The sequence below is a fragment of the Microcaecilia unicolor genome, chromosome 9 (assembly GCF_901765095.1).
Source record: "Microcaecilia unicolor chromosome 9, aMicUni1.1, whole genome shotgun sequence".
NCBI classification, from domain to species: Eukaryota; Metazoa; Chordata; class Amphibia; order Gymnophiona; family Siphonopidae; genus Microcaecilia; species Microcaecilia unicolor.
In genome coordinates, this window is record NC_044039.1 from 226806086 (window position 1) to 226825822 (window position 19737).

General features: G+C 43.2%; 1 protein-coding gene across 1 annotated transcript in view; it reads left to right on the forward strand.

The window, feature by feature from the left end:
- Positions 1-12427, forward strand: part of ALDH6A1 (aldehyde dehydrogenase 6 family member A1) — a 188209-nt gene extending 175782 nt beyond the window's left edge. The window contains exon 12 of the mRNA XM_030214333.1: positions 11577-12427. Coding sequence (XP_030070193.1) covers positions 11577-11681 — 105 coding nt within the window. The 3' untranslated portion in view covers positions 11682-12427. The remainder of the gene's footprint in view (positions 1-11576) is intronic.
- The last annotated feature ends 7310 nt before the right edge of the window (positions 12428-19737 follow it).

Genomic DNA, 19737 nt, shown 5'->3' on the forward strand with positions numbered 1-19737 from the left:
CCCTTCGCTGTACCTTTTCCAATTCTACTATATCTTTTTTGAGATACGGAGACCAGTACTGAACACAATACTCCAGGTGCGGTCGCACCATGGAGCGATACAACGGCATTATAACATCCGCACACCTGGACTCCATACCCTTCTTAATAACACCCAACATTCTATTCGCTTTCCTAGCCGCAGCAGCACACTGAGCAGAAGGTTTCAGCGTATCATCGACGACGACACCCAGATCCCTTTCTTGATCCGTAACTCCTAACGCGGAACCTTGCAAGACGTAGCTATAATTCGGGTTCCTCTTACCCACATGCATCACTTTGCACTTGTCAACATTGAACTTCATCTGCCACTTGCACGCCCATTCTCCCAGTCTCGCAAGGTCCTCCTGTAATCGTTCACATTCCTCCTGCGACTTGACGACCCTGAATAATTTTGTGTCATCGGCGAATTTAATTACCTCACTAGTTATTCCCATCTCTAGGTCATTTATAAATACATTAAAAAGCAACGGACCCAGCACAGACCCCTGCGGGACCCCACTAACTACCCTCCTCCACTGAGAATACTGGCCACGCAATCCTACTCTCTGCTTCCTATCTTTCAACCAGTTCTTAATCCATAATAATACCCTACCTCCGATTCCATGACTCTGCAATTTCTTCAGGAGTCTTTCGTGCGGCACTTTGTCAAACGCCTTCTGAAAATCCAGATATACAATATCAACCGGCTCCCCATTGTCCACATGTTTGCTTACCCCCTCAAAAAAATGCATTAGATTGGTGAGGCAAGACTTCCCTTCACTAAATCCGTGCTGACTTTGTCTCATCAGTCCATGTTTTTGTATATGCTCTGCAATTTTATTCTTAATAATAGCCTCCACCATCTTGCCCGGCACCGACGTCAGACTCACCGGTCTATAATTTCCCGGATCTCCTCTGGAACCTTTCTTAAAAATCGGAGTAACATTGGCTACCCTCCAGTCTTCCGGTATTACACTCGATTTTAGGGACAGATTGCATATGGATTCTACATCCATCGTGACCAGAAGGGTGTTTGGTGGTAATTGCTTGATATTTTTCAATTTATTCAGAAAGTCTGTGGTGTCTTGTATGAAGCTGTTAGTTTTGTGTACAAGAGGTTTCAGAATTCCCTCTATGAATCCAGATATTTCCTCCGTGAGTGTGCCAATACCTGATATGATTGGTCTGCCAGGGTTTCCAGGTTTATGGATTTTGGGTAGCATGTAGAATGTGCCCACAGAAGGCTGGTTTGGTATGAGTTTCTTCAGATGAGACTGCGCTTGTGTAGGGAATGTTTTGATAAGGTCTTTTAGCTGTTTTGTATAATCCTGTGTGGGGTCCTCGCTTAGTTTCCTGTAGTATTTATTGTCTGAGAGCTGTCTGTGCCCCTCTTCAATGTATTTTTGTGTGTCCATAATTACCATTGCGCCTCCTTTGTCTGCTGGTTGCAACTTAGGTTGCAAAAATCCAAGGAAAAGGTATAGTATAGGGGATGAAATATTTCTGTGTACAAAGAAGAGCAAGACTTGGGGGTGATTGTGTCTGATGATCTCAAGGTTGCCAAACAAGTAGAAAAGGCAACTGTCAAAGCCAAAAGGATGCTCCGGCGTATTGGAAGGGGAATGGCAGTGGGGTGGGGGGGGGAAGAGGTGCTAGTGCCCTTGTATAAGTCTCTGGTGGGTCTCCATTTAAAATAATGTGTGCAATTCTGGAGACCGCAAAACAGGCTGGAGTTCGTCCAGAGGGCGGCTACAGAATTGGTCAGTGGTCTCTCTCATAAAGCATATGGGGACATTTATTTATTTATTTATTTGAGACATTTGTACCCACATTTTCCTACCTATTTGCAGGTTCAATGAGGCTTACATAGTGCCGTGAGGCGATAGCCACCTATGGTGACAAAACAAATATAGATTGAAGTTATTTACAATGAAATAGATATAAACAGACACATCAAGGGATCATAAAGAGGCAAGTTATATAATGAATATAAAGTTCAATACAAGTTTGGATTTCTTTGTGTTATTGGATTTAGGTAATTAAGTTGGGTCAGTAGGATATGCTCTTCCGAACAGGTAAGTCTTTAGTAATTTCCGGAAGTTGAGGTGGTCATACATAGTCCTCAGGGTTTTTGGGAGTACATTCCAGAATCTTGTGCCTATAAATGAGAAGCTGGATCCATGAAATGATTTATACTTGAGACCTTTTCAACTAGGGTGGCGGAGATGATCTGATTGAGTTCCTAATTGGCAGGTCTATAAGGCTCTATCCGCCTTATTATCGAAAGAGAAAATCGCCCATATTTCGACCGAAATCGGGAGATGGGCGTCTTTCTCCCATGGGCGCCCAAATCGGTATAATCAAAAGCCGATTTTGGGCATCTTCAACTGCAATCTGTCGCGGAAACAGGCAAAGTTGTCTGAGGCGTGGTGAAGGCGGGACTGGGGCCTGTTTATCAGCTGAGGAGAGATGGGCGTCCTCGGCCGATAATCGAAAAAAGAAAGGCGTTTTTAGCGCGAATTTGGGTCACTTTTTTTGGACCCTTTTTTTCACGAACAAGTCCCAAAAAAGTGCCCTAAATGACCAGATGACCACCGGAGGGAATCGGGGATGATCACCCCTGACTCCCCCAGTGGTCACTAACCCCCTCCCACCCAAAAAAAACAACTTTAAAAACTTTTTTTTTCCAGCCTGTATGCCAGCCTCAAATGTCATACCCAGCTCCATCACAGCAGTATGCAGGTCCCTGGAGCAGTTGTTAGTGGGTGCAGTGGACTTCAGCCAGGTGGACCCAGGCCCACACCTCCCACCTGTTATACTTGTGGTGGTAAATGGGAGCCCTCCAAACTGCCCCCAAAACCCACTGTACCCATATCTAGGTGCCCCCCTTCAGCCATAAGTGCTATGGTAATGGTGTAGAGTTGTGGGTTTTGGGGGGGATTTGGAGGGCTCAGCACCCAAGGGAAGGGAGCTATGGACTTTAGAGGTAGTTAACTTTTTTTTTAATTGTTACAAGTGCCCCCTAGGGTGCCCAGTTGGTGTCCTGGCATGTGAGGGGGACCAGTGCACTACAAATCCTGGCCCCTCCCACGACCCAATGCCTTGGATTTGGTCGTTTTTGAACTGGGCGCCTTCAGCTTCCATTATCGCTGAAAAACGAAACCGCCCAGCTCAAATCCGCACAAATCCGATGCATTTGGCTGGCACAAACCGTATTATCGGAAAAAAGATGGACGCCCATTTTTTCCGAAAATACGGTTTGTACCACCCCTTCATGTACCCGTTCTTGGAGATAGACGCCCATGGAGTTGGGCGTTCGCATTCGATTATGACCCTCCACGTATACCAAGTACATAAGTAATGCCACACTGGGAAAAGACCAAGGGTCCATCGAGCCCAGCATCCTGTCCACGACAGCGGCCAATCCAGGCCAAGGGCACCTGGCAAGCTTCCCAAACATACAAACATTCTATACATGTTATTCCCGGAATTGTGGATTTTTCCCAAGTCCATTTAGTAGCGGTTTATGGACTTGTCCTTTAGGAAACTGTCTAACCCCCTTTTAAACTCTGCCAAGCTAACCGCCTTCACCACGTTCTCCGGCAACGAATTCCAGAGTTTAATTACGCGTTGGGTGAAGAAAAATTCTGAAAGGGATCCGAGAAGAGAGCAGGGCTTCATATACTGATGTAATTCACGTGGGGACAAATGACCTGGCCAACAATAGCACATTTACAGCACAGAGAGCGTGCCTGAAGCTTGGGGAGGGACTGAAATCTTTGGTTCGGACTGCAGCTTTTTCTGAAGTAATTCCTATATGGGGGAAGGGAGAAGAAAGACACACAAAACAGTGGAATTCAATAAGTCTTGGTGTAAAGAAGAAGGTTTTAGATACATAGGAGCATGGGGTAATGCGTGGAAAAATAACAGGCTGTACTGTAATGATGGGCTACATAAGGAAGGAAGCTATTAGGGCTAAGAGAAATGCCTTCAGAAAATGGAAGAAGGAACCGTCTGAAAATAACAAGAAGCAGCATAAGGAGTGTCAAAGCAAATGCAAGGCGCAGATAAAGAAGGCCAAGAGGGATTACGAAAAAAAGATAGCATTAGAGGCAAAAAAGCATAGTAAAAAAATTTTCGGTATATTAAAAGCAGGAAGCCGGCAAAAGAATCGTTTGGGCTGCTGGATACCAAGGGGTAAAAGGGGCAATCAAGGAAGACAAAGACGTAGCTGAGAGATTGAATGAATTCTCTGCTTCGGTCTTCACCGAGGAAGATTTGGGTGGGATACCGGTGTCGGAAATGATATTTCAAGCGGACGAGTCGGAGAAACTTACTGACTTCACGGTAAACCTGGAGGACGTAATGGGACAGTTCAGCAAACTGAAGAGTAGCAAATCTCCTGGACCGGATGGTATTCATCCTAGAGTACTGACAGAACTGAAAAATGAGCTTGCGGAGCTACTGCTAGTGATATGCAATTTATCCTTAAAATCGAGCGTGGTACCGGAGATTGGAGGGTGGCCAATGTAACGCCCATTTTTAAAAAAGGTTCCAGGGGAGATCCGGGAAATTATAGACCAGTGAGTCTGACATCGGTGCCAGGGAAAATGGTAGAGGCTATTAAAAACAAAATTACAGAGCACATCCGAGGACATAGATTACTGAGACCAAGTCAGCACGGCTTTTGTGTGGGGAAATCTTGCCTGACCAATTTACTTCAATTCTTTGAAGGAGTAAACAAACAAGTGGACAAAGGGAAGCCGGTTGATATTGTGTATCTGGATTTTCAAAAGGCGTTTGACAAGGTACCTCATGAAAGGCTACAGAGGAAATTGGAGGGTCATGGGATAGGAGAAAATGTCCTATTGTGGATTAAAAACTGGTTGAAGGATAGGAAACAGAGAGTGGGGTTAAATGGACAGTATTCACAATGGAGAAGGGTGGTTAGTGGGGTTCCTCAGGGGTCTGTGCTAGGACCGCTGCTTTTTAATATATTTATAAATGATTTAGAGATGGGAGTAACTAGCGAGGTAATTAAATTTGCTGTTGACACAAAGTTATTCAAAGTCGTCAACTCGCGACAGGATTGTGAACAATTACAGAAGGACCTTACGAGACTGGGAGACTGGGCGGCTAAATGGCAGATGACGTTTAATGTGAGCAAATGCAAGGTGGTGCATGTGGGAAAAAAAGAACCCGAATTATAGCTACATCATGCAAGGTTCCATGTTAGGAGTTACGGACCAAGAAAGGGATCTGGGTGTCGTCGTCGATAATACGCTGAAACCTTCTGCTCAGTGTCCTGCTGCGGCTCAGAAATTGAATAGAATGTTGGGCATTATTAGGAAAGGTATGGAAAACAGGTGTGAGGATGTTATAATGCCACACTGAACCCGCAAATAGGTGGGAAAATGTGGGATACAAAGGCAATAAATAAATAAATATCGCTCCATGGTGCGACCGCACCTTTATTGTGTTCAATTCTGGTCACCGCATCTCAAGAAAGATATAGTGGAATTGGAAAAGGTGCAGCGAAGGGTGACTAAATTGATAGCGGGGATGAGACGACTTCCCTATGAAGAAAGACTAAGGAGGCTAGGGCTTTTCAGCTTGGAGAAGAGACGGCTGAGGGGAGACATGATAGAGGTATATAAAATAATGAGTGGAGTGGAACAGGTGGATGTGAAGCGCCTGTTCACGCTTTCCAAAAATACTAGGACTAGGGGGCATGCGATGAAACTACAGTGTAGTAAATTTAAAACAAATCGGAGAAAATGTTTCTTCACCCAACGCGTAATTAAACTCTGGAATTTGTTGCCGGAGAACGTGGTGAAGGCGGTTAGCTTGGCAGAGTTTAAAAAAGGGTTAGACGGTTTCCTAAAGGACAAGTCCATAAACCGCTACTAAATGGACTTGGGAAAAATCCACATTTCCGGGACTAACATGTATAGAATGTTTATACGTTTAGGAAGCTTTCCAGGTGCCCTTGGCCTGGATTGGCCGCTGTCGTGGACAGGATGCTGGGCTTGATGGACCCTTGGTCTTTTCCCAGTGTGGCATTACTTATGTACTTATGATTGTGGACACTTGTCAAAGTGCCTTGCTCAAACAAATATTGACGGAACCTGCAAGGGAAGGGTCGATGCTGTATCTAGTGCCCACGAACGGAGGAAGTGTTTCCAGTATCCAGGTGGGTGCCTACCTATGTAATATTGATCATCACACGATATGGTTTGATATGTGGACGCACAAAATTTCAGATATACTGATTTTGATAAAATGAGGGACTATCTGAAGAAGGAGCCCTTGGCATGGTAAGGCGTAGGAGAAATGGAAAATGAGTGGTCCAAGCTAAAGGCTGCTATAAATATGGGAACTGATCTTTACACAAGGAAAGTAAAAAACACAAGAAAAACAGAAAGCTTATCTGGTTCTCCAAACAAGAGCAAAAGAGGCTTTGTTCAAGAAATATAAAAGTCCGCAACGAGAGGATCATGGAATAGATTATCGGATTAAAGTCAAAAGAAGCGAAGATGGAAATACAGCTAGCGAAAGCAGAAGAAAAAATGGCTAAAGATGTAAAGACAGGTGACAAGACCTTTTTCAGATATATTGGAGAAAGGAGAAAAGATAGGAATGGAATTGCAAGACTGAAAGATAATGAGAATTGCTATGTGGAGAGTGAGGAGGATAAAGCGAACGTGCTAAACAATTATTTCTCTTTGGTGTTCATGGAGGAAAATCCTGGAGAAGGACCATGTTTGGCTGCCGAGGGAATATCTGGGAATGGAGTGGATATTGCACCATTACATAAGAGAGTTTATAAACAGCTTGAGAATCTGAAGGTGGACAAAGCTATGGGGCCAGATGGGAACAATTCATAGTAACATAGTAGATGACGGCAGAGAAAGACCTGTATGGTCCATCCAGTCTACCCAACAAGACAAACTCGTATGTTCTACTTTGTGTATACCTGACCTTGATTTGTACCTTCCATTTTCAGGGCACAGACCGTAGAAGTCTGCCCAGCACTTCCCCCGCCTCCTTGATTTGTAGCTTCCATTTTCAGGGTACAGACTGTAGAAGTCTGCCCAGCACTAGTCCAGTCTCCTAACCACTAGCCCCACCTCCCCCCACCAACTCATCACCACCACGGACGCTGACCTGCGGGGTACCACAAGGATCGATACTGTCACCTATTCTGTTCTACCTCAAGCCACTAGCTGAGCTGATTCAGTCAATGGACACTCAGTTCTACATCTATGCGGATGATGTGCAGCTACTTATACCCATTGAACCTGACTTACCTACAGCCTTAAATAAATTGATTACCTGTCTAACATCAATTCAAGATTGGGCTAAACAAAACAAATTTTGCCTGAACCCAAGTAAAACCGAGCTCCTCTGGGTCCCTAACACGTGGATACATACCTGACTTTAAAATCCCTTTTGGGAAGTACGAACTCCCCCTCAAATCACAAGTCTGGAACCTTGGAATACAACTAGATTCAACACTTACTCTGATTCCCCAAATCCAAACAACCTTCAAGAGCTGCTTCTACTATTTGCGACAGCTACGCTGCCTCTCTCCTTACATTGAGAAGGTAAATCTTATCCCAGTTGTGCATCAAGACTGGAGATTACTGCAATGCACTATACAATGGTCTAACTACAAAGGGCCTGCACCAGCTCCAGTTGATTCAGAATGCAGCAGTAAAGCTTATAGAAGGTTGCAAGTGACATGACCACATCACACCATTTTTGCAAAAACTTCATTGGCTACTAGTACAATACAGGGCTAAATTTAAAACTCTATGTCTGATCTTCAAGGCCATGAAAGGGAAATGCCCCGAGTACCTGAAGTATAGGATGATCCTCCACAAACACCGCCAAGGACACTAAGGTCCTCCCAATGACTATCACTAACCACACCCTCTGCAGAAGACAAACAAGCATTCTCCAGAGTAGCCCCCACACTCTGGAATGCACTGCCTGAAAGGCTGCACTTAACACAAGACTATCTCTATTTCAGGAAGCAGGTGAAAGTTTGGCTCTTCAACCAGGCCTTTAATGGAAGAAGTAACTAACTTGTTAGTCTCACACACACAAGGAGTGATTCGGGCTGCACATACCCTAGCTGAGATAATATTTAACCATCTCTATGACCTTGTGTGCAACTTTCTTTAAATCAGTCACCTTACTTTCTAACTCTTCTTACTCTCTTACCTATCTATATGTTCCATTTTTGCTTTACCTTTTACTATCAATTAAAATGTTCTGTTATGTATTCCCCGAGGACAAAAGCAGGCTGCTTGTTCTCACATGTGGGTCGACATCCACATCGGCCCGGGAATCGGCATTTTGCAAAGCAAAATATAAAACAAGTTTTGCCAGAGTCTTCTGGCGCGCGCACTGCGAATGCACGGACTGACTTCCCGCCTTGCAAGCGTGTTCTCAGTTTTTTCACCAAAGGCCTCTCATAACCTCCGACCAGGTGTTACTCTTTCGAATGGAGGAGGTTTGCCGTCTGGTGTTACAGCAAAGCCCTAGATCCTCTTTTTTTGTCCTACACAGACCCTTATTGAATACCTTCTACACATGTCAGAGTCTGGTCCTAGTGGTTAACGCACCTTATACTAAGTTTCATCACAACAGAGTAGTCCTCCGCACGCACCCTAAGTTCCTGCCGAAGGTGGTGTCGGAGTTTCATCTGAACCAGTCAATTGTCTTGCCAACATTTTTTCCCCGACCTCATACCCACCCTGGCGAAAGCAGTTTGCACACCTTGGACTACAAGAGAGCATTGGCCTTTTACGTGGAGCGGACGAAACCCTTCAGACAGTCCGCCCAGTTGTTTGTTTCTTTCGATCCCAATGAGGGGGGTTGCCATCGGAAAACGCACAATCTCAAATTGGCTAGTAGATTGCATTTCCTTCACTTATGCCCAAGCTGGGCTGACTATGGAGGGCCATGTCACTGCTCATAATGTAAGAGCCATGGCTGCGTCTGTGGCTCACTTAGCCTCCATTGAAGAGATTTGCAAGACTGCAATGTAGTCTTCAGTCCACATATTCACATCCCACTACTGCCTTCAGCAGGATACCCAATGCGACAGTCAGTTTGGGCAGTCAGTGCTGCAGAATCTTCGGGGTTTAGAATCCAACTCCACCCTCCTAGGCCCTTTTTTGTTCTGTTCCAGGCTACACGCTCAGCTAGCTGTATATGGTTTAGGTTAATCTCTGTTTATCCTTGCCGTTGCAAGGCCCAATTGACCAATGTTCATTCTTTTGAGTGAGCCTGGATGCTAGGGATACCCCACATGTGAGAGCAAGCAGCCTGCTTGTCCTCGGAGAAAGGGAAGATACTTACCTGTAGCAGGTATTCTCCGAGGACAGCAGGCTAATTGTTCTCACAAACCCTCCCACCTCCCCTTTGGAGTTGTGTTATTTCATTTGCTTTTTGATTTAACTGAGGAGACGCGCTCGCACAGCAGGTGGGAAGTCAGTCTGCACATGTGCGGTGCGCGCTGCGTGCACGCCAGAAGACTCTGGCAAAAAAAAATTATATTTTCCTTTGCAAAACGCCGATTACCTGGCCGACGCAGACGTCGACCCACATGTGAGAACAGTCAGCCTGCTGTCCTTGGAGAATATCTTTGCTTCGTGTTTACTTTGTAAGTAGTATACCATGCCATATTTTGTATTGTTACTTGAATATTTTTACTGCTGTAATTGCCTATTGCTCATGTTTGTTTTATTCTTACTGTACACCACTTTGAGTGAATTCCTTCAAAAAGGCAGTAAATAAATCCTAATAAATATTACATGCCTTTGTCTGATTTTCATTTTTCATTACAATTGCTTGTTTTAGGATGGTTGTAGTACTGCATTTGGCTTTTTCTTGGTGGTTTGGGTTGTCTTTTGTGCCTTCTAGTTGGTGTAAATACAACGCCATTCATGTTGATGGGAGTGCGTCTACTTACCAGCATTTCCCCTGAATTAAAAGGCTACCAGTACAAAATTAGATCCAATTTAAAGCTTGTACCCTGATATTTAAGGTGTTGGCATCAGAATCAAGTTAATTTAGAACACTTATATTCTGTTTTTTTTCACTCTGCGCATGCAAAGTGAATGTGCCTTGTTATTTAAGCAAAGTGCTGGATTCATATAAATCAGGGCATTCCTACAGTCTCAGGGAGACATCAGTTGGTGGGCGAGGTTTGCATGATGTGAGAGTAGTGAGGGTTTGTTCCATTGTGTTATCTTTTGCTGGCCGATTGCAATGCAGTGCACTTCTGCCAAATTTCAAGATGCTTTAAAGTCTCATCTGTATAAGGAGACTATTCAATGATGTGTTGACAGGGAATGTTTGTTGAGTTTGTCTTTTTTTGAGGAGGGGGGGGGGTTAATATTATTTTATGAATGTTTCATTGGAATCGTGTTGAATCATTTTTTAGCTAAGTAGATGAACTGCTATGGATTTACAGCCTGTCTCACTGACTACCCAATAATTACCGTGGATTCTTTTGGATTCGTAATAAGTAAATGAAAACCTTTATTAGAGGAGCTAAATCTACAATGATTAAGATACACACAATGATTAGCTGTATAAACAATCATTACATCACTGGTTTCTACATCTAAGCAATGCCAAGAGTTCTTAGACCAGGAAAAGAAGCAATACATACACTATACATACAACATCACTGGTCTCCATCATCCAGGCTCTTATCATCTGGGGGGGCCCATTACAGCGAAAGCCAGGAGCTTTTTGGACCAGGAACAGACCCTATGCGTAGTACATCTACTCACTGATGAGCCCCCACTATTGTGACAAGCCCCCTCCCATTTTATTAGGCTCTGAGCCCATGTCCAGAGCTAAAGAAAGTTACAGAATGCTTCTAAGGAAAATTACAGAATGCTTCTCTGCTTAGGTCTGTGGGAACGTGGTCACATGATTTCCAACTCCAGATAGCCAGCTTTTAAAATTCACTTCCATTACAGTGGACCACAAATTTTAATTAATTGTAGACTGGTGAGACATGCAAAATGGTGGAAGCTTCTATTCAGGCCATAGTTACTGATCATATAGATAAACAAGGTTTAATTATTATAATTTGTTGAATGTGTGTGTAAGTACATTCTTGAAATCTAAAAACACAATACAAGGTGATTATAGAGGCTCATTTTCACAAAGTTGCATAGGTTACTGTGTAGCTTTGTAAGTCTAAGTGCTTTAAAAATGAGCATTATAGTGTATTTAGATTTTCAGAAGGCATTCAATACCATCCTTCACAAGAGAGTCCTCAGCTCTGTATGCAGTGATGATCCACACAAAGCAAATAAAATGTAAGGAATTGTAATACTTCTGCACTAGCATCCTAGTCTTCAGATCCTTCAAGCTGATATTCATTAGAGATGATCTGCAAACCCAGTGTTTGCAGCCCAGCCCCCCCCCCCCTCCCCGAGAAATAAAAATAACACTTTTGAGGTAGTGGGTGTTTTGGGTGGTGACACAATAACATTGACCGTCTTTTCTGCTTTCTTCCCTTAGGGTGTGCAGTTTTACACTCAGACGAAAACCATTACTTCTCAGTGGAACGAAGAAGATGCCACAGTTACCAGCCCTGCTGTTGTAATGCCAACTATGGGACATTAAATTTGTTACACAGAATGAGACTTACACCAGCTGATCTTCGTACATTGATTTTTTAAATTCTCCTTTCTACAGTTATCACCACTCTAAAGACTAGATGTATTAAAGGGGGTTTCCCATATAATTTCTATGAGAAAACGATTACTATGGAGGCTCCTGAATGTTATTTTTTTAGTCTGATGGGCCCTTCCATTCATTATCCATTACAGCAAATTATCATTTGTGCAGGGAATTGAATGACCCTGAGAATTGGATCATGATGCAAGTCACCTCCACTCCTTCATACTCTGCTCTTGTCTGGTTTTATAATGTTACTGTATCTTATTCTGCAATTTTGTGATCCTGATGTGACATATGCCTGTCTGGATCCAGCTTGTAACATGCTGTGCAGGTCAGTTGATAGCATATTCTTTGTCAATTCATACCTGTACCCCTGCACTAGGAATAATCTGGCCCTTTCATCATCTGATAATTGTGTGCTGATAGGAAAGAGTGCTGTAGGTAACACTTAGAGAGGAGGTAGATATAACTTTTTGCAAACGGAAATCTTGCTCCTTTGCACTGTATGAGAATAAATGTTTTAATCAGGCATGGAACAATCTGAGTAACAAAGATTTACTAAATCCTATTTTCACCCTTCTCTAGGGTGTATTGTCTGTTCTAAATCTATTATAGATTCAGATTCAGGAAACCTTGTTGCAACAAATGTACAAATTGTCATAGCAATAAAGGTCAACAAATAATCTGCAGGTGAGATCTTTTATTTGAGTCATAGAATACATCCGTACTGAAGGAGTCCTTGGGATTGAATACTAAAAATATTTTTTTCGTCGTCATGATATTGAATTTCTGAACTGTCAGATAAGGGCGTTTCTTGACATCTCTAGAGCTATGCAAAAGAGATGCCAACAGTTTTGGATATGTCTGTGCTGAGCTTTCAAATATTGTACTCCCTTCATAGAATCAGTGTATTGAGGGGTCCTTTACTAAAGTGTGTTAATCTTTTCATAAGTACATAAGGATTGCCATACTAGGACAGACCAAAGGTCCATCAAGCAAAAAACCTTCCGCAAACTACTGAAGACCCACCTCTTTGAGGAAATTTACGGAAAGAACCATAACACATAAAACCGCACTCACTGTCCAACAATGCATCACTACAGCCACTCTGAATTCCCTTCCCCTACCTCACCTTCTCATCTCCCGCAAACTTACCTCACTCATACCTGTTTCCCTCGGGTTCCCTCCAGTGTATCGCCCCTCTTAGTTTCCCGTTCTTTCCTTCCAATGTCTCAATGATCTTTTCCATTATTATATTCCTTGTTAAAAAACTTGTCTCATAACACCTCATAATGTAATCCATAACTGAGCTGTAACAAAATGTACTTCCAGTCTTCATAACGTAATGTAAGCCACACTGAACCCGCAAAAAGGTGGGAAAATGTGGGGTACAAATGCAATAAATAAATAAATAAATATCTGGTTTCCAACAGTGGTCAATCCAGTTTAAAAGTACCTGGAAAGATCCCAAAACACTACAGTACATTTTATGCTGCTTATCTTAGAAATAAGCAGTGGATTTCCCCCAAGTCCATCTTAATTATGGCTTATGGACTTTTCTTTTTTCCAAACCTTTTTAAAACCCTGCTAAGCTAACTACTTTTACCACATTCTCTAGCAACAAATTCCAGAGCTTAATTACACGTTGAGTGACTACTTTGTAGCTTCATTTTGTGCCCTGTAGTCCTAGTATTTTTGGAAAGAGTAAACAAGCGATTCACGTTTACCCGTATTTTATAGACCTTACTGTATGTTTACGTAAAAATGAACATATGGTAAAGACAGAAACTAACCTCTATTTAACACACAGGCCAGTCAGTTAATGCTGCACAGGCAGTGCCGGATCACGCAGAAAGCACTTGTGCTATCAGCGCTGCATGTAATGTGGAAAGAAAAAAGAGGTTCTGTTGATGGGAGATTTCAATCTGCCGGATGTAGATTGGAAGGTTCCGTCTGCCAAATCGGAAAGAAGTAGAGAGATCGTTGATGCTTTCCAAAGTGCTCTGCTCAGACAGATGGTGATGGAACCCACGAGGGAGGGAGCGATGCTGGATCTGGTGCTCACAAATGGGGATAGTGTGTCAAATGTGCGAGTGTGTGCACACCTGGGAAGCAGTGACCATCAAACGGTTTGGTTTGATATAACAGCTGAAGTGGAGGGCGGCCACTCTAAACTCAAAGTCCTGGATTTCAAGCGTGCTGACTTTAGTAAAATGGGGGAATACCTGAGGAAGGAGATGATGGGCTGGGAGGACGAACATGAAGTGGAAGGGCAGTGGTCCAGGCTGAAAGAAGTAATAAATAGGGCCACAGACCTTTATGTAAGGAGAGTAAATAAAAGCAAGAGGAAAAGGAAACCGATATGGTTCTCCAAGCAAGTGGCTGAGAAAATAAAGGCTAAAGAGTTGGCGTTCCAGAAATATAGAAAATCTCAAGAAGAGGAACACGGGGAGGAATACCGGATGAAACTGAAAGAAGCCAAGAGAGAGGTACGTCTGGCGAAGGCGCAAGCGGAAGAACAAATGGCTAGATATGTAAGGAGGGGCGACAAAAATTTCTTCAGGTATATTACTGAAAGAAGAATGACTAAAAAGGGAATTGTGAGACTAAAAGATACAGCGAACCGCTATGTAGATAATGATGAAGAAAAAGCCAATTTGCTAAATAGATACTTTTGTTCTGTTTTCACTGAATTTCTTCCTGGAGAAGGACCGCGAGGGACTGGCAAAAGTACACCTGAGAATGGAATGGATATAGCACCGTTCACGGAAGAGAGTGTGTATCAACAACTTGGAAAGCTAAAGGTGGACAAAGCCATGGGACCGGACGGGATCCACCCCAGAATATTGAGGGAGCTCAGAGAGGTCCTGGCAGGTCCTCTTAAAGATTTGTTTAATAAATCCTTGGAGACGGGAGAGGTTCCGAGGGACTGGAGAACGGCGGAGGTGGTACCTCTTCACAAAAGTGGTGATAGGGAAGAAGCTGGAAACTACAGGCCGGTAAGCCTCACTTCGGTTATTGGAAAAGTAATGGAAGCCATGCTGAAGGAAAGGATAGTGAATTTCCTAGAAGCCAACAAGCTGCAAGATCCGAGACAACATGGTTTTACCAGAGGGAAATCGTGCCAAACGAATCTCATTGAATTCTTTGATTGGGTAACTGGAGAATTGAATCATCGACGTGCTATAGACGTAATCTACTTAGATTTTAGCAAAGCTTTTGACACGGTTCCTCACAGGAGGCTCTTAAATAAACTAGATAGGCTGAAGATAGCTCCCGAAGTGGTGAACTGGATTAGGAACTGGTTGACGGACAGACGACAGAGGGTGGTGGTAAATGGAGTTCGCTCGGAGGAGGGAAAGGTGAGTAGTGGAGTGCCTCAGGGATCGGTGCTGGGGCCGATTCTGTTCAATATATTTGTGAGTGACATTGCCGAAGGGTTAGAAGGTAAAGTTTGCCTATTTGCGGATGATACTAAGATTTGCAACAGAGTGGACACCGGGGAGGGAGTGGAAAGCATGAAAAGGGATCTGAGGAAGCTAGAAGAATGGTCTAAGGTTTGGCAATTAAAATTCAATGCGAAGAAATGCAAAGTGATGCATTTAGGGAGTAGAAACCCACGAGAGACTTATGTGTTAGGCGGTGAGAGTCTGATAGGTACTGAGGGGGGAGAGGGATCTTGGGGTGATAGTATCCGAGGATCTGAAGGCGACGAAACAGTGTGACAAGGCGGTGGCCGTAGCGAGAAGGTTGCTAGGCTGTATAGAGAGAGGTGTGATCAGCAGAAGAAAGGAAGTGTTGATGCCCCTGTACAAGTCGTTGGTGAGGCACCACCTGGAGTATTGTGTTCAGTTTTGGAGGCCGTACCTTGCGAAGGATGTTAAAAAAATGGAAGCGGTGCAAAGAAAAGCTATGAGAATGGTACATAAGTACATAAGTAGTGCCATACTGGGAAAGACCAAAGGTCCATCTAGCCCAGCATCCTGTCACCGACAGTGGCCAATCCAGGTCAAGGGTACCTGGCACGCTCCCCAAACGTAAAAACATTCCAGACAAGTTATACCTAAAAATGCGGAATTTTTCCAAGTCCATTTAATAGCGGTCTATGGACTTGTCCTTTAGGAATCTATCTAACCCCTTTTTAAACTCCGTCAAGCTAACCGCCCGTACCACGTTCTCCGGCAACGAATTCCAGAGTCTAATTACACGTTGGGTGAAGAAAAATTTTCTCCAATTCGTTTTAAATTTACCACACTGTAGCTTCAACTCATGCCCTCTAGTCCTAGTATTTTTGGATAGCGTGAACAGTCGCTTCACATCCACCCGATCCATTCCACTCATTATTTTATACACTTCTATCATATCTCCCCTCAGCCGTCTCTTCTCCAAGCTGAAAAGCCCTAGCCTTCTCAGCCTCTCTTCATAGTATGGGATTTGCGTTCCAAGACGTATGAACAAAGACTTGCTGACCTGAACATGTATACCCTGGAGGAAAGGAGGAACAGGGGTGATAAGATACAGACATTCAAGTACTTGAAAGGTATTAATCTGCAAAAAAAAAATCTTTTCCGGAGATGGGAAGGCGGTAGAACGAGAGGATATGAAATGAGATTGAAGGGGGGCAGACTCAAAAAAGATGTCAGGAAGTATTTTTTCACGGAGAGGGTGGTGGATGCTTGGAATGCCCTCTCGCGGGAGGTGGTGGAGATGAAAACGGTAACGGAATTCAAACATGCGTGGGATATGCATAAAGGAATCCTGTGCAGTAGGAATGGATCCTCAGAAGCTTAGCCGAAATTCGGTGGCGGAGCAGTTGGGGGAAGAGAGGTTGGTGGTTGGGAGGTGAGGATAGTGGAGGGCAGACTTATACGATCCGTGCCAGAGCCGGTGATGGGAGGTGGGACTGGTGGTTGGGAGGCGGGAAATACTGCTGGGCAGACTTGTACGGTCTGTGCCCTGAAAAAGGTAGGTACAAATCAAGGTAAGGTATACACATATGAGTTTATCTTGTTGGGCAGACTGGATGGACCATGCAGGTCTTTTTCTGCCGTCATCTACTATGTTACTATGAGAGGATTCACCTCAAATAAATAAATATTAAAAAAAAAAGCTCTAAAGTGTCCACTGAAGCACACATCTCCCACCCCCACACTGTTTACACTCTGTTCCTTCCTCCCCAACACATTCCTTCTTTTGATCCCTCACCCAGATACAATTTACACTTCTGATCCGGCTCCTCAACACCCTGACACCTCTGATCTCTCCTCCAATAGCTCCATTTAAGCATCCATGGGAGTGAGGGAAGAGCTGGTTCTAGGGAGGGGGGCATGGTTTTAACAGGGATGTTGAATGCTTAGGGATCTGAAGGAAGACTGTATTGGGGTTGTCATGGGAGGGATTAGAGGTGTAAACTGTGTTGGGAAGGATTGGAGGTGAAAAATATGGGAGGGGTGCAACTGCAAGCTATTGGGACAGCAGCAACGCTAATGGATTGCGGTGACAGTAAGTTCCACAATTCTATTGGCAATTCGGACGGTACATGGTACCAACCCGTGTACTAGCTGTCACAGCTAGCAACTCTTCCACCTGCCCATATGCCACCCGCTCCCATTTTAGCACAATAGACAGTAGCCGCAGACCTGTGCTATAGTGCTTAAAGCAGCTTAATTTAAGAACCCCCTCTGGGGACAGGGAAATGCCTAGTGTACATAAATGTAACTCACCTTGAAGGGGGGCAGACTCAGGACTAATGTCAGGAAGTATTTTTTCATGGAGAAGGGTGGTGGATATGTGGAATGCCCTCCCGCGGGAGGTGGTGGAGATGATAACGGTAATGGAACATGTGTGGGATAAACATAAAGGAATCCTGTTTAGAAGGAATGGTTCCATGGAATCTTAGCAGAGATTGGGTGGCGACGCCGGTAATTGAGAAACAAAATGGGAGCTGGGCAGACTTCTACGGTCTACGCCCTGATCGTGACTGAATAGGGCTGGGCTGGAGTGTAAATTTTAAGGGGCTTCGATGTTAGCTTCAGAACTCAGTACATGAACAGTACTGGGCAGACTTCTATTGTCTGTGCCCTGAGAAAGGCAAGGACAAATCAAACTCGGGTTTACATATAAAGTATCACATACCATGTAAAATGAGTTTATCTTGTTGGGCAGACTGGATGGACAGTACAGGTCTTTATCTGCCGTCTGTTACTATGTTACCTTAAGCTACTATTGAGAAAGGTATGAACTAAATCCAAATAAGTAAATTAAGATGATCAAACGTGTTGGAAAAAACATAGAAGAATTTTATAAGGATATCAACTTTCTCACCCATTGTCAAGCTTAGGCCCCTTGAAACTGAAACATTTTACTGTCCCCTCTATCAAACCCTATTCTCCATCTCTTTGCTGTTTAGTTTCTTTTGGTTTTGGAAATAGAAATTTTTTTTTACTGACAATCTATTCATAATCCTTTCTTTTTCATTGCTGCCAACTCCATTCCCTCCCCTGCTGCCACCAAAGTGACAGGAACGCCCTCCTTTGCTATTGTCCTATAGCCCCAGACCCTTCCCTTACCCTATCTGTATTCTTCACAGAGCAAGAGTGAGATCCCAAGTCATTCATACAATAAAATGGCTCTGTCTGAGACAAAAGCCAGCACTTTTTTTTACATTATGCCCCCAGTGAAATAGTAGTGATTGGGCATTAATAGTCGGTAATCTACTATATATGGTGATGTATGTAATACTTAGTCCAAAAGAGGTGGTGTGAGAGAAATTGAGGGAGAGATCTTTACTGGTAAGAATTTGCTGGGAAATTGTTTTTAAACTTAGGGAAAGCTAGACTTAGAATTAAATAGGTAAGCTCAGGGGACTTACTCTGCTCATTTAATAAAGAAGTTTAAGGAGTAGCTTATCTTATCATACCAACATAAGAGCATAAGTATTGCCATAATGGGACAAACCAAAGGTCCATCAAGCCCACAATCCTGTTTCCATCAGTGGCCAACCTAGGTTACCAGTACCTGGCAAAATCCCAAAATAGTACAATACATTTTATGGTGCTTAAACTAGAAATAAACAGTGGATTTTTCCCAAATCCATTTTAATAATGGCTTATGGACTTTTCTTTTAGGAAGCTAGCCAAATCTTTTTTAAACCCCGCTAAGCTAACTGCTTTTACTACATTCTCTGGCAACAAATTCCAGAGTTTAATTACATGTTGTGAAAAAAATATTTTCTCCGATTCATTTTATTTATTTTTTTATTTCAAATTTTTATTTTACAAGCGAACTTGTACAGAAGTATCATCTCTACATTTCAGGAAATAGTTATATACATTAATATTTTCAATGAGAATTACTACTAAAGTGCACAATTAGGGCAAAGCACAATTCAAGGATTTATCTTCTGATACTTTTAGGAAAAATGAATAGAAAGTACTCCGAGTATATTTCTTTAAGGAGTGGATATAATAGGAGTTGTCAACGAGGGAAATGTAGTCGAGTCCTGTTTAGAATCCAGGAAGGATAACAAGTGTTCACTTAAAAAAAAAAACATATTAACTCCTAGTGAGGGGGCTCTTGTTAGTGCCATGGAGGCATATTTTCAAAGCACTTTGGGAGGCTAAGTTCCATAGGTTTCTATGGAACTTTGGGAGGCTAAGTGCTTTGAAAATAAGCCTCATGGTCTCTTTGGCATTGAAGGTGATCTTCTCTCACTGGAAGTCCTTACATCAGGCCACTTATCAGGAATGGTGGAACTCATTGCTCCAAATGTACAAATTCGAATTACATCTGGTGAAGAAATCTTCTTGCTTCGCTTCCTATAGGGAAAAATGGCTGCCACTGGTGTCCTATTTTGCTTCGGTACAGAGATAAACACTGAGGTTGATGTATTTTGTGGCCTATGCATGCTCCATGTCTGGATTTGTATCCTCCAGCACCCCCCTCTTTTTTTTTTTTACTTCACCTCCTCTTTCTTCCCTCCTTTTCTTAATGTGTTTCT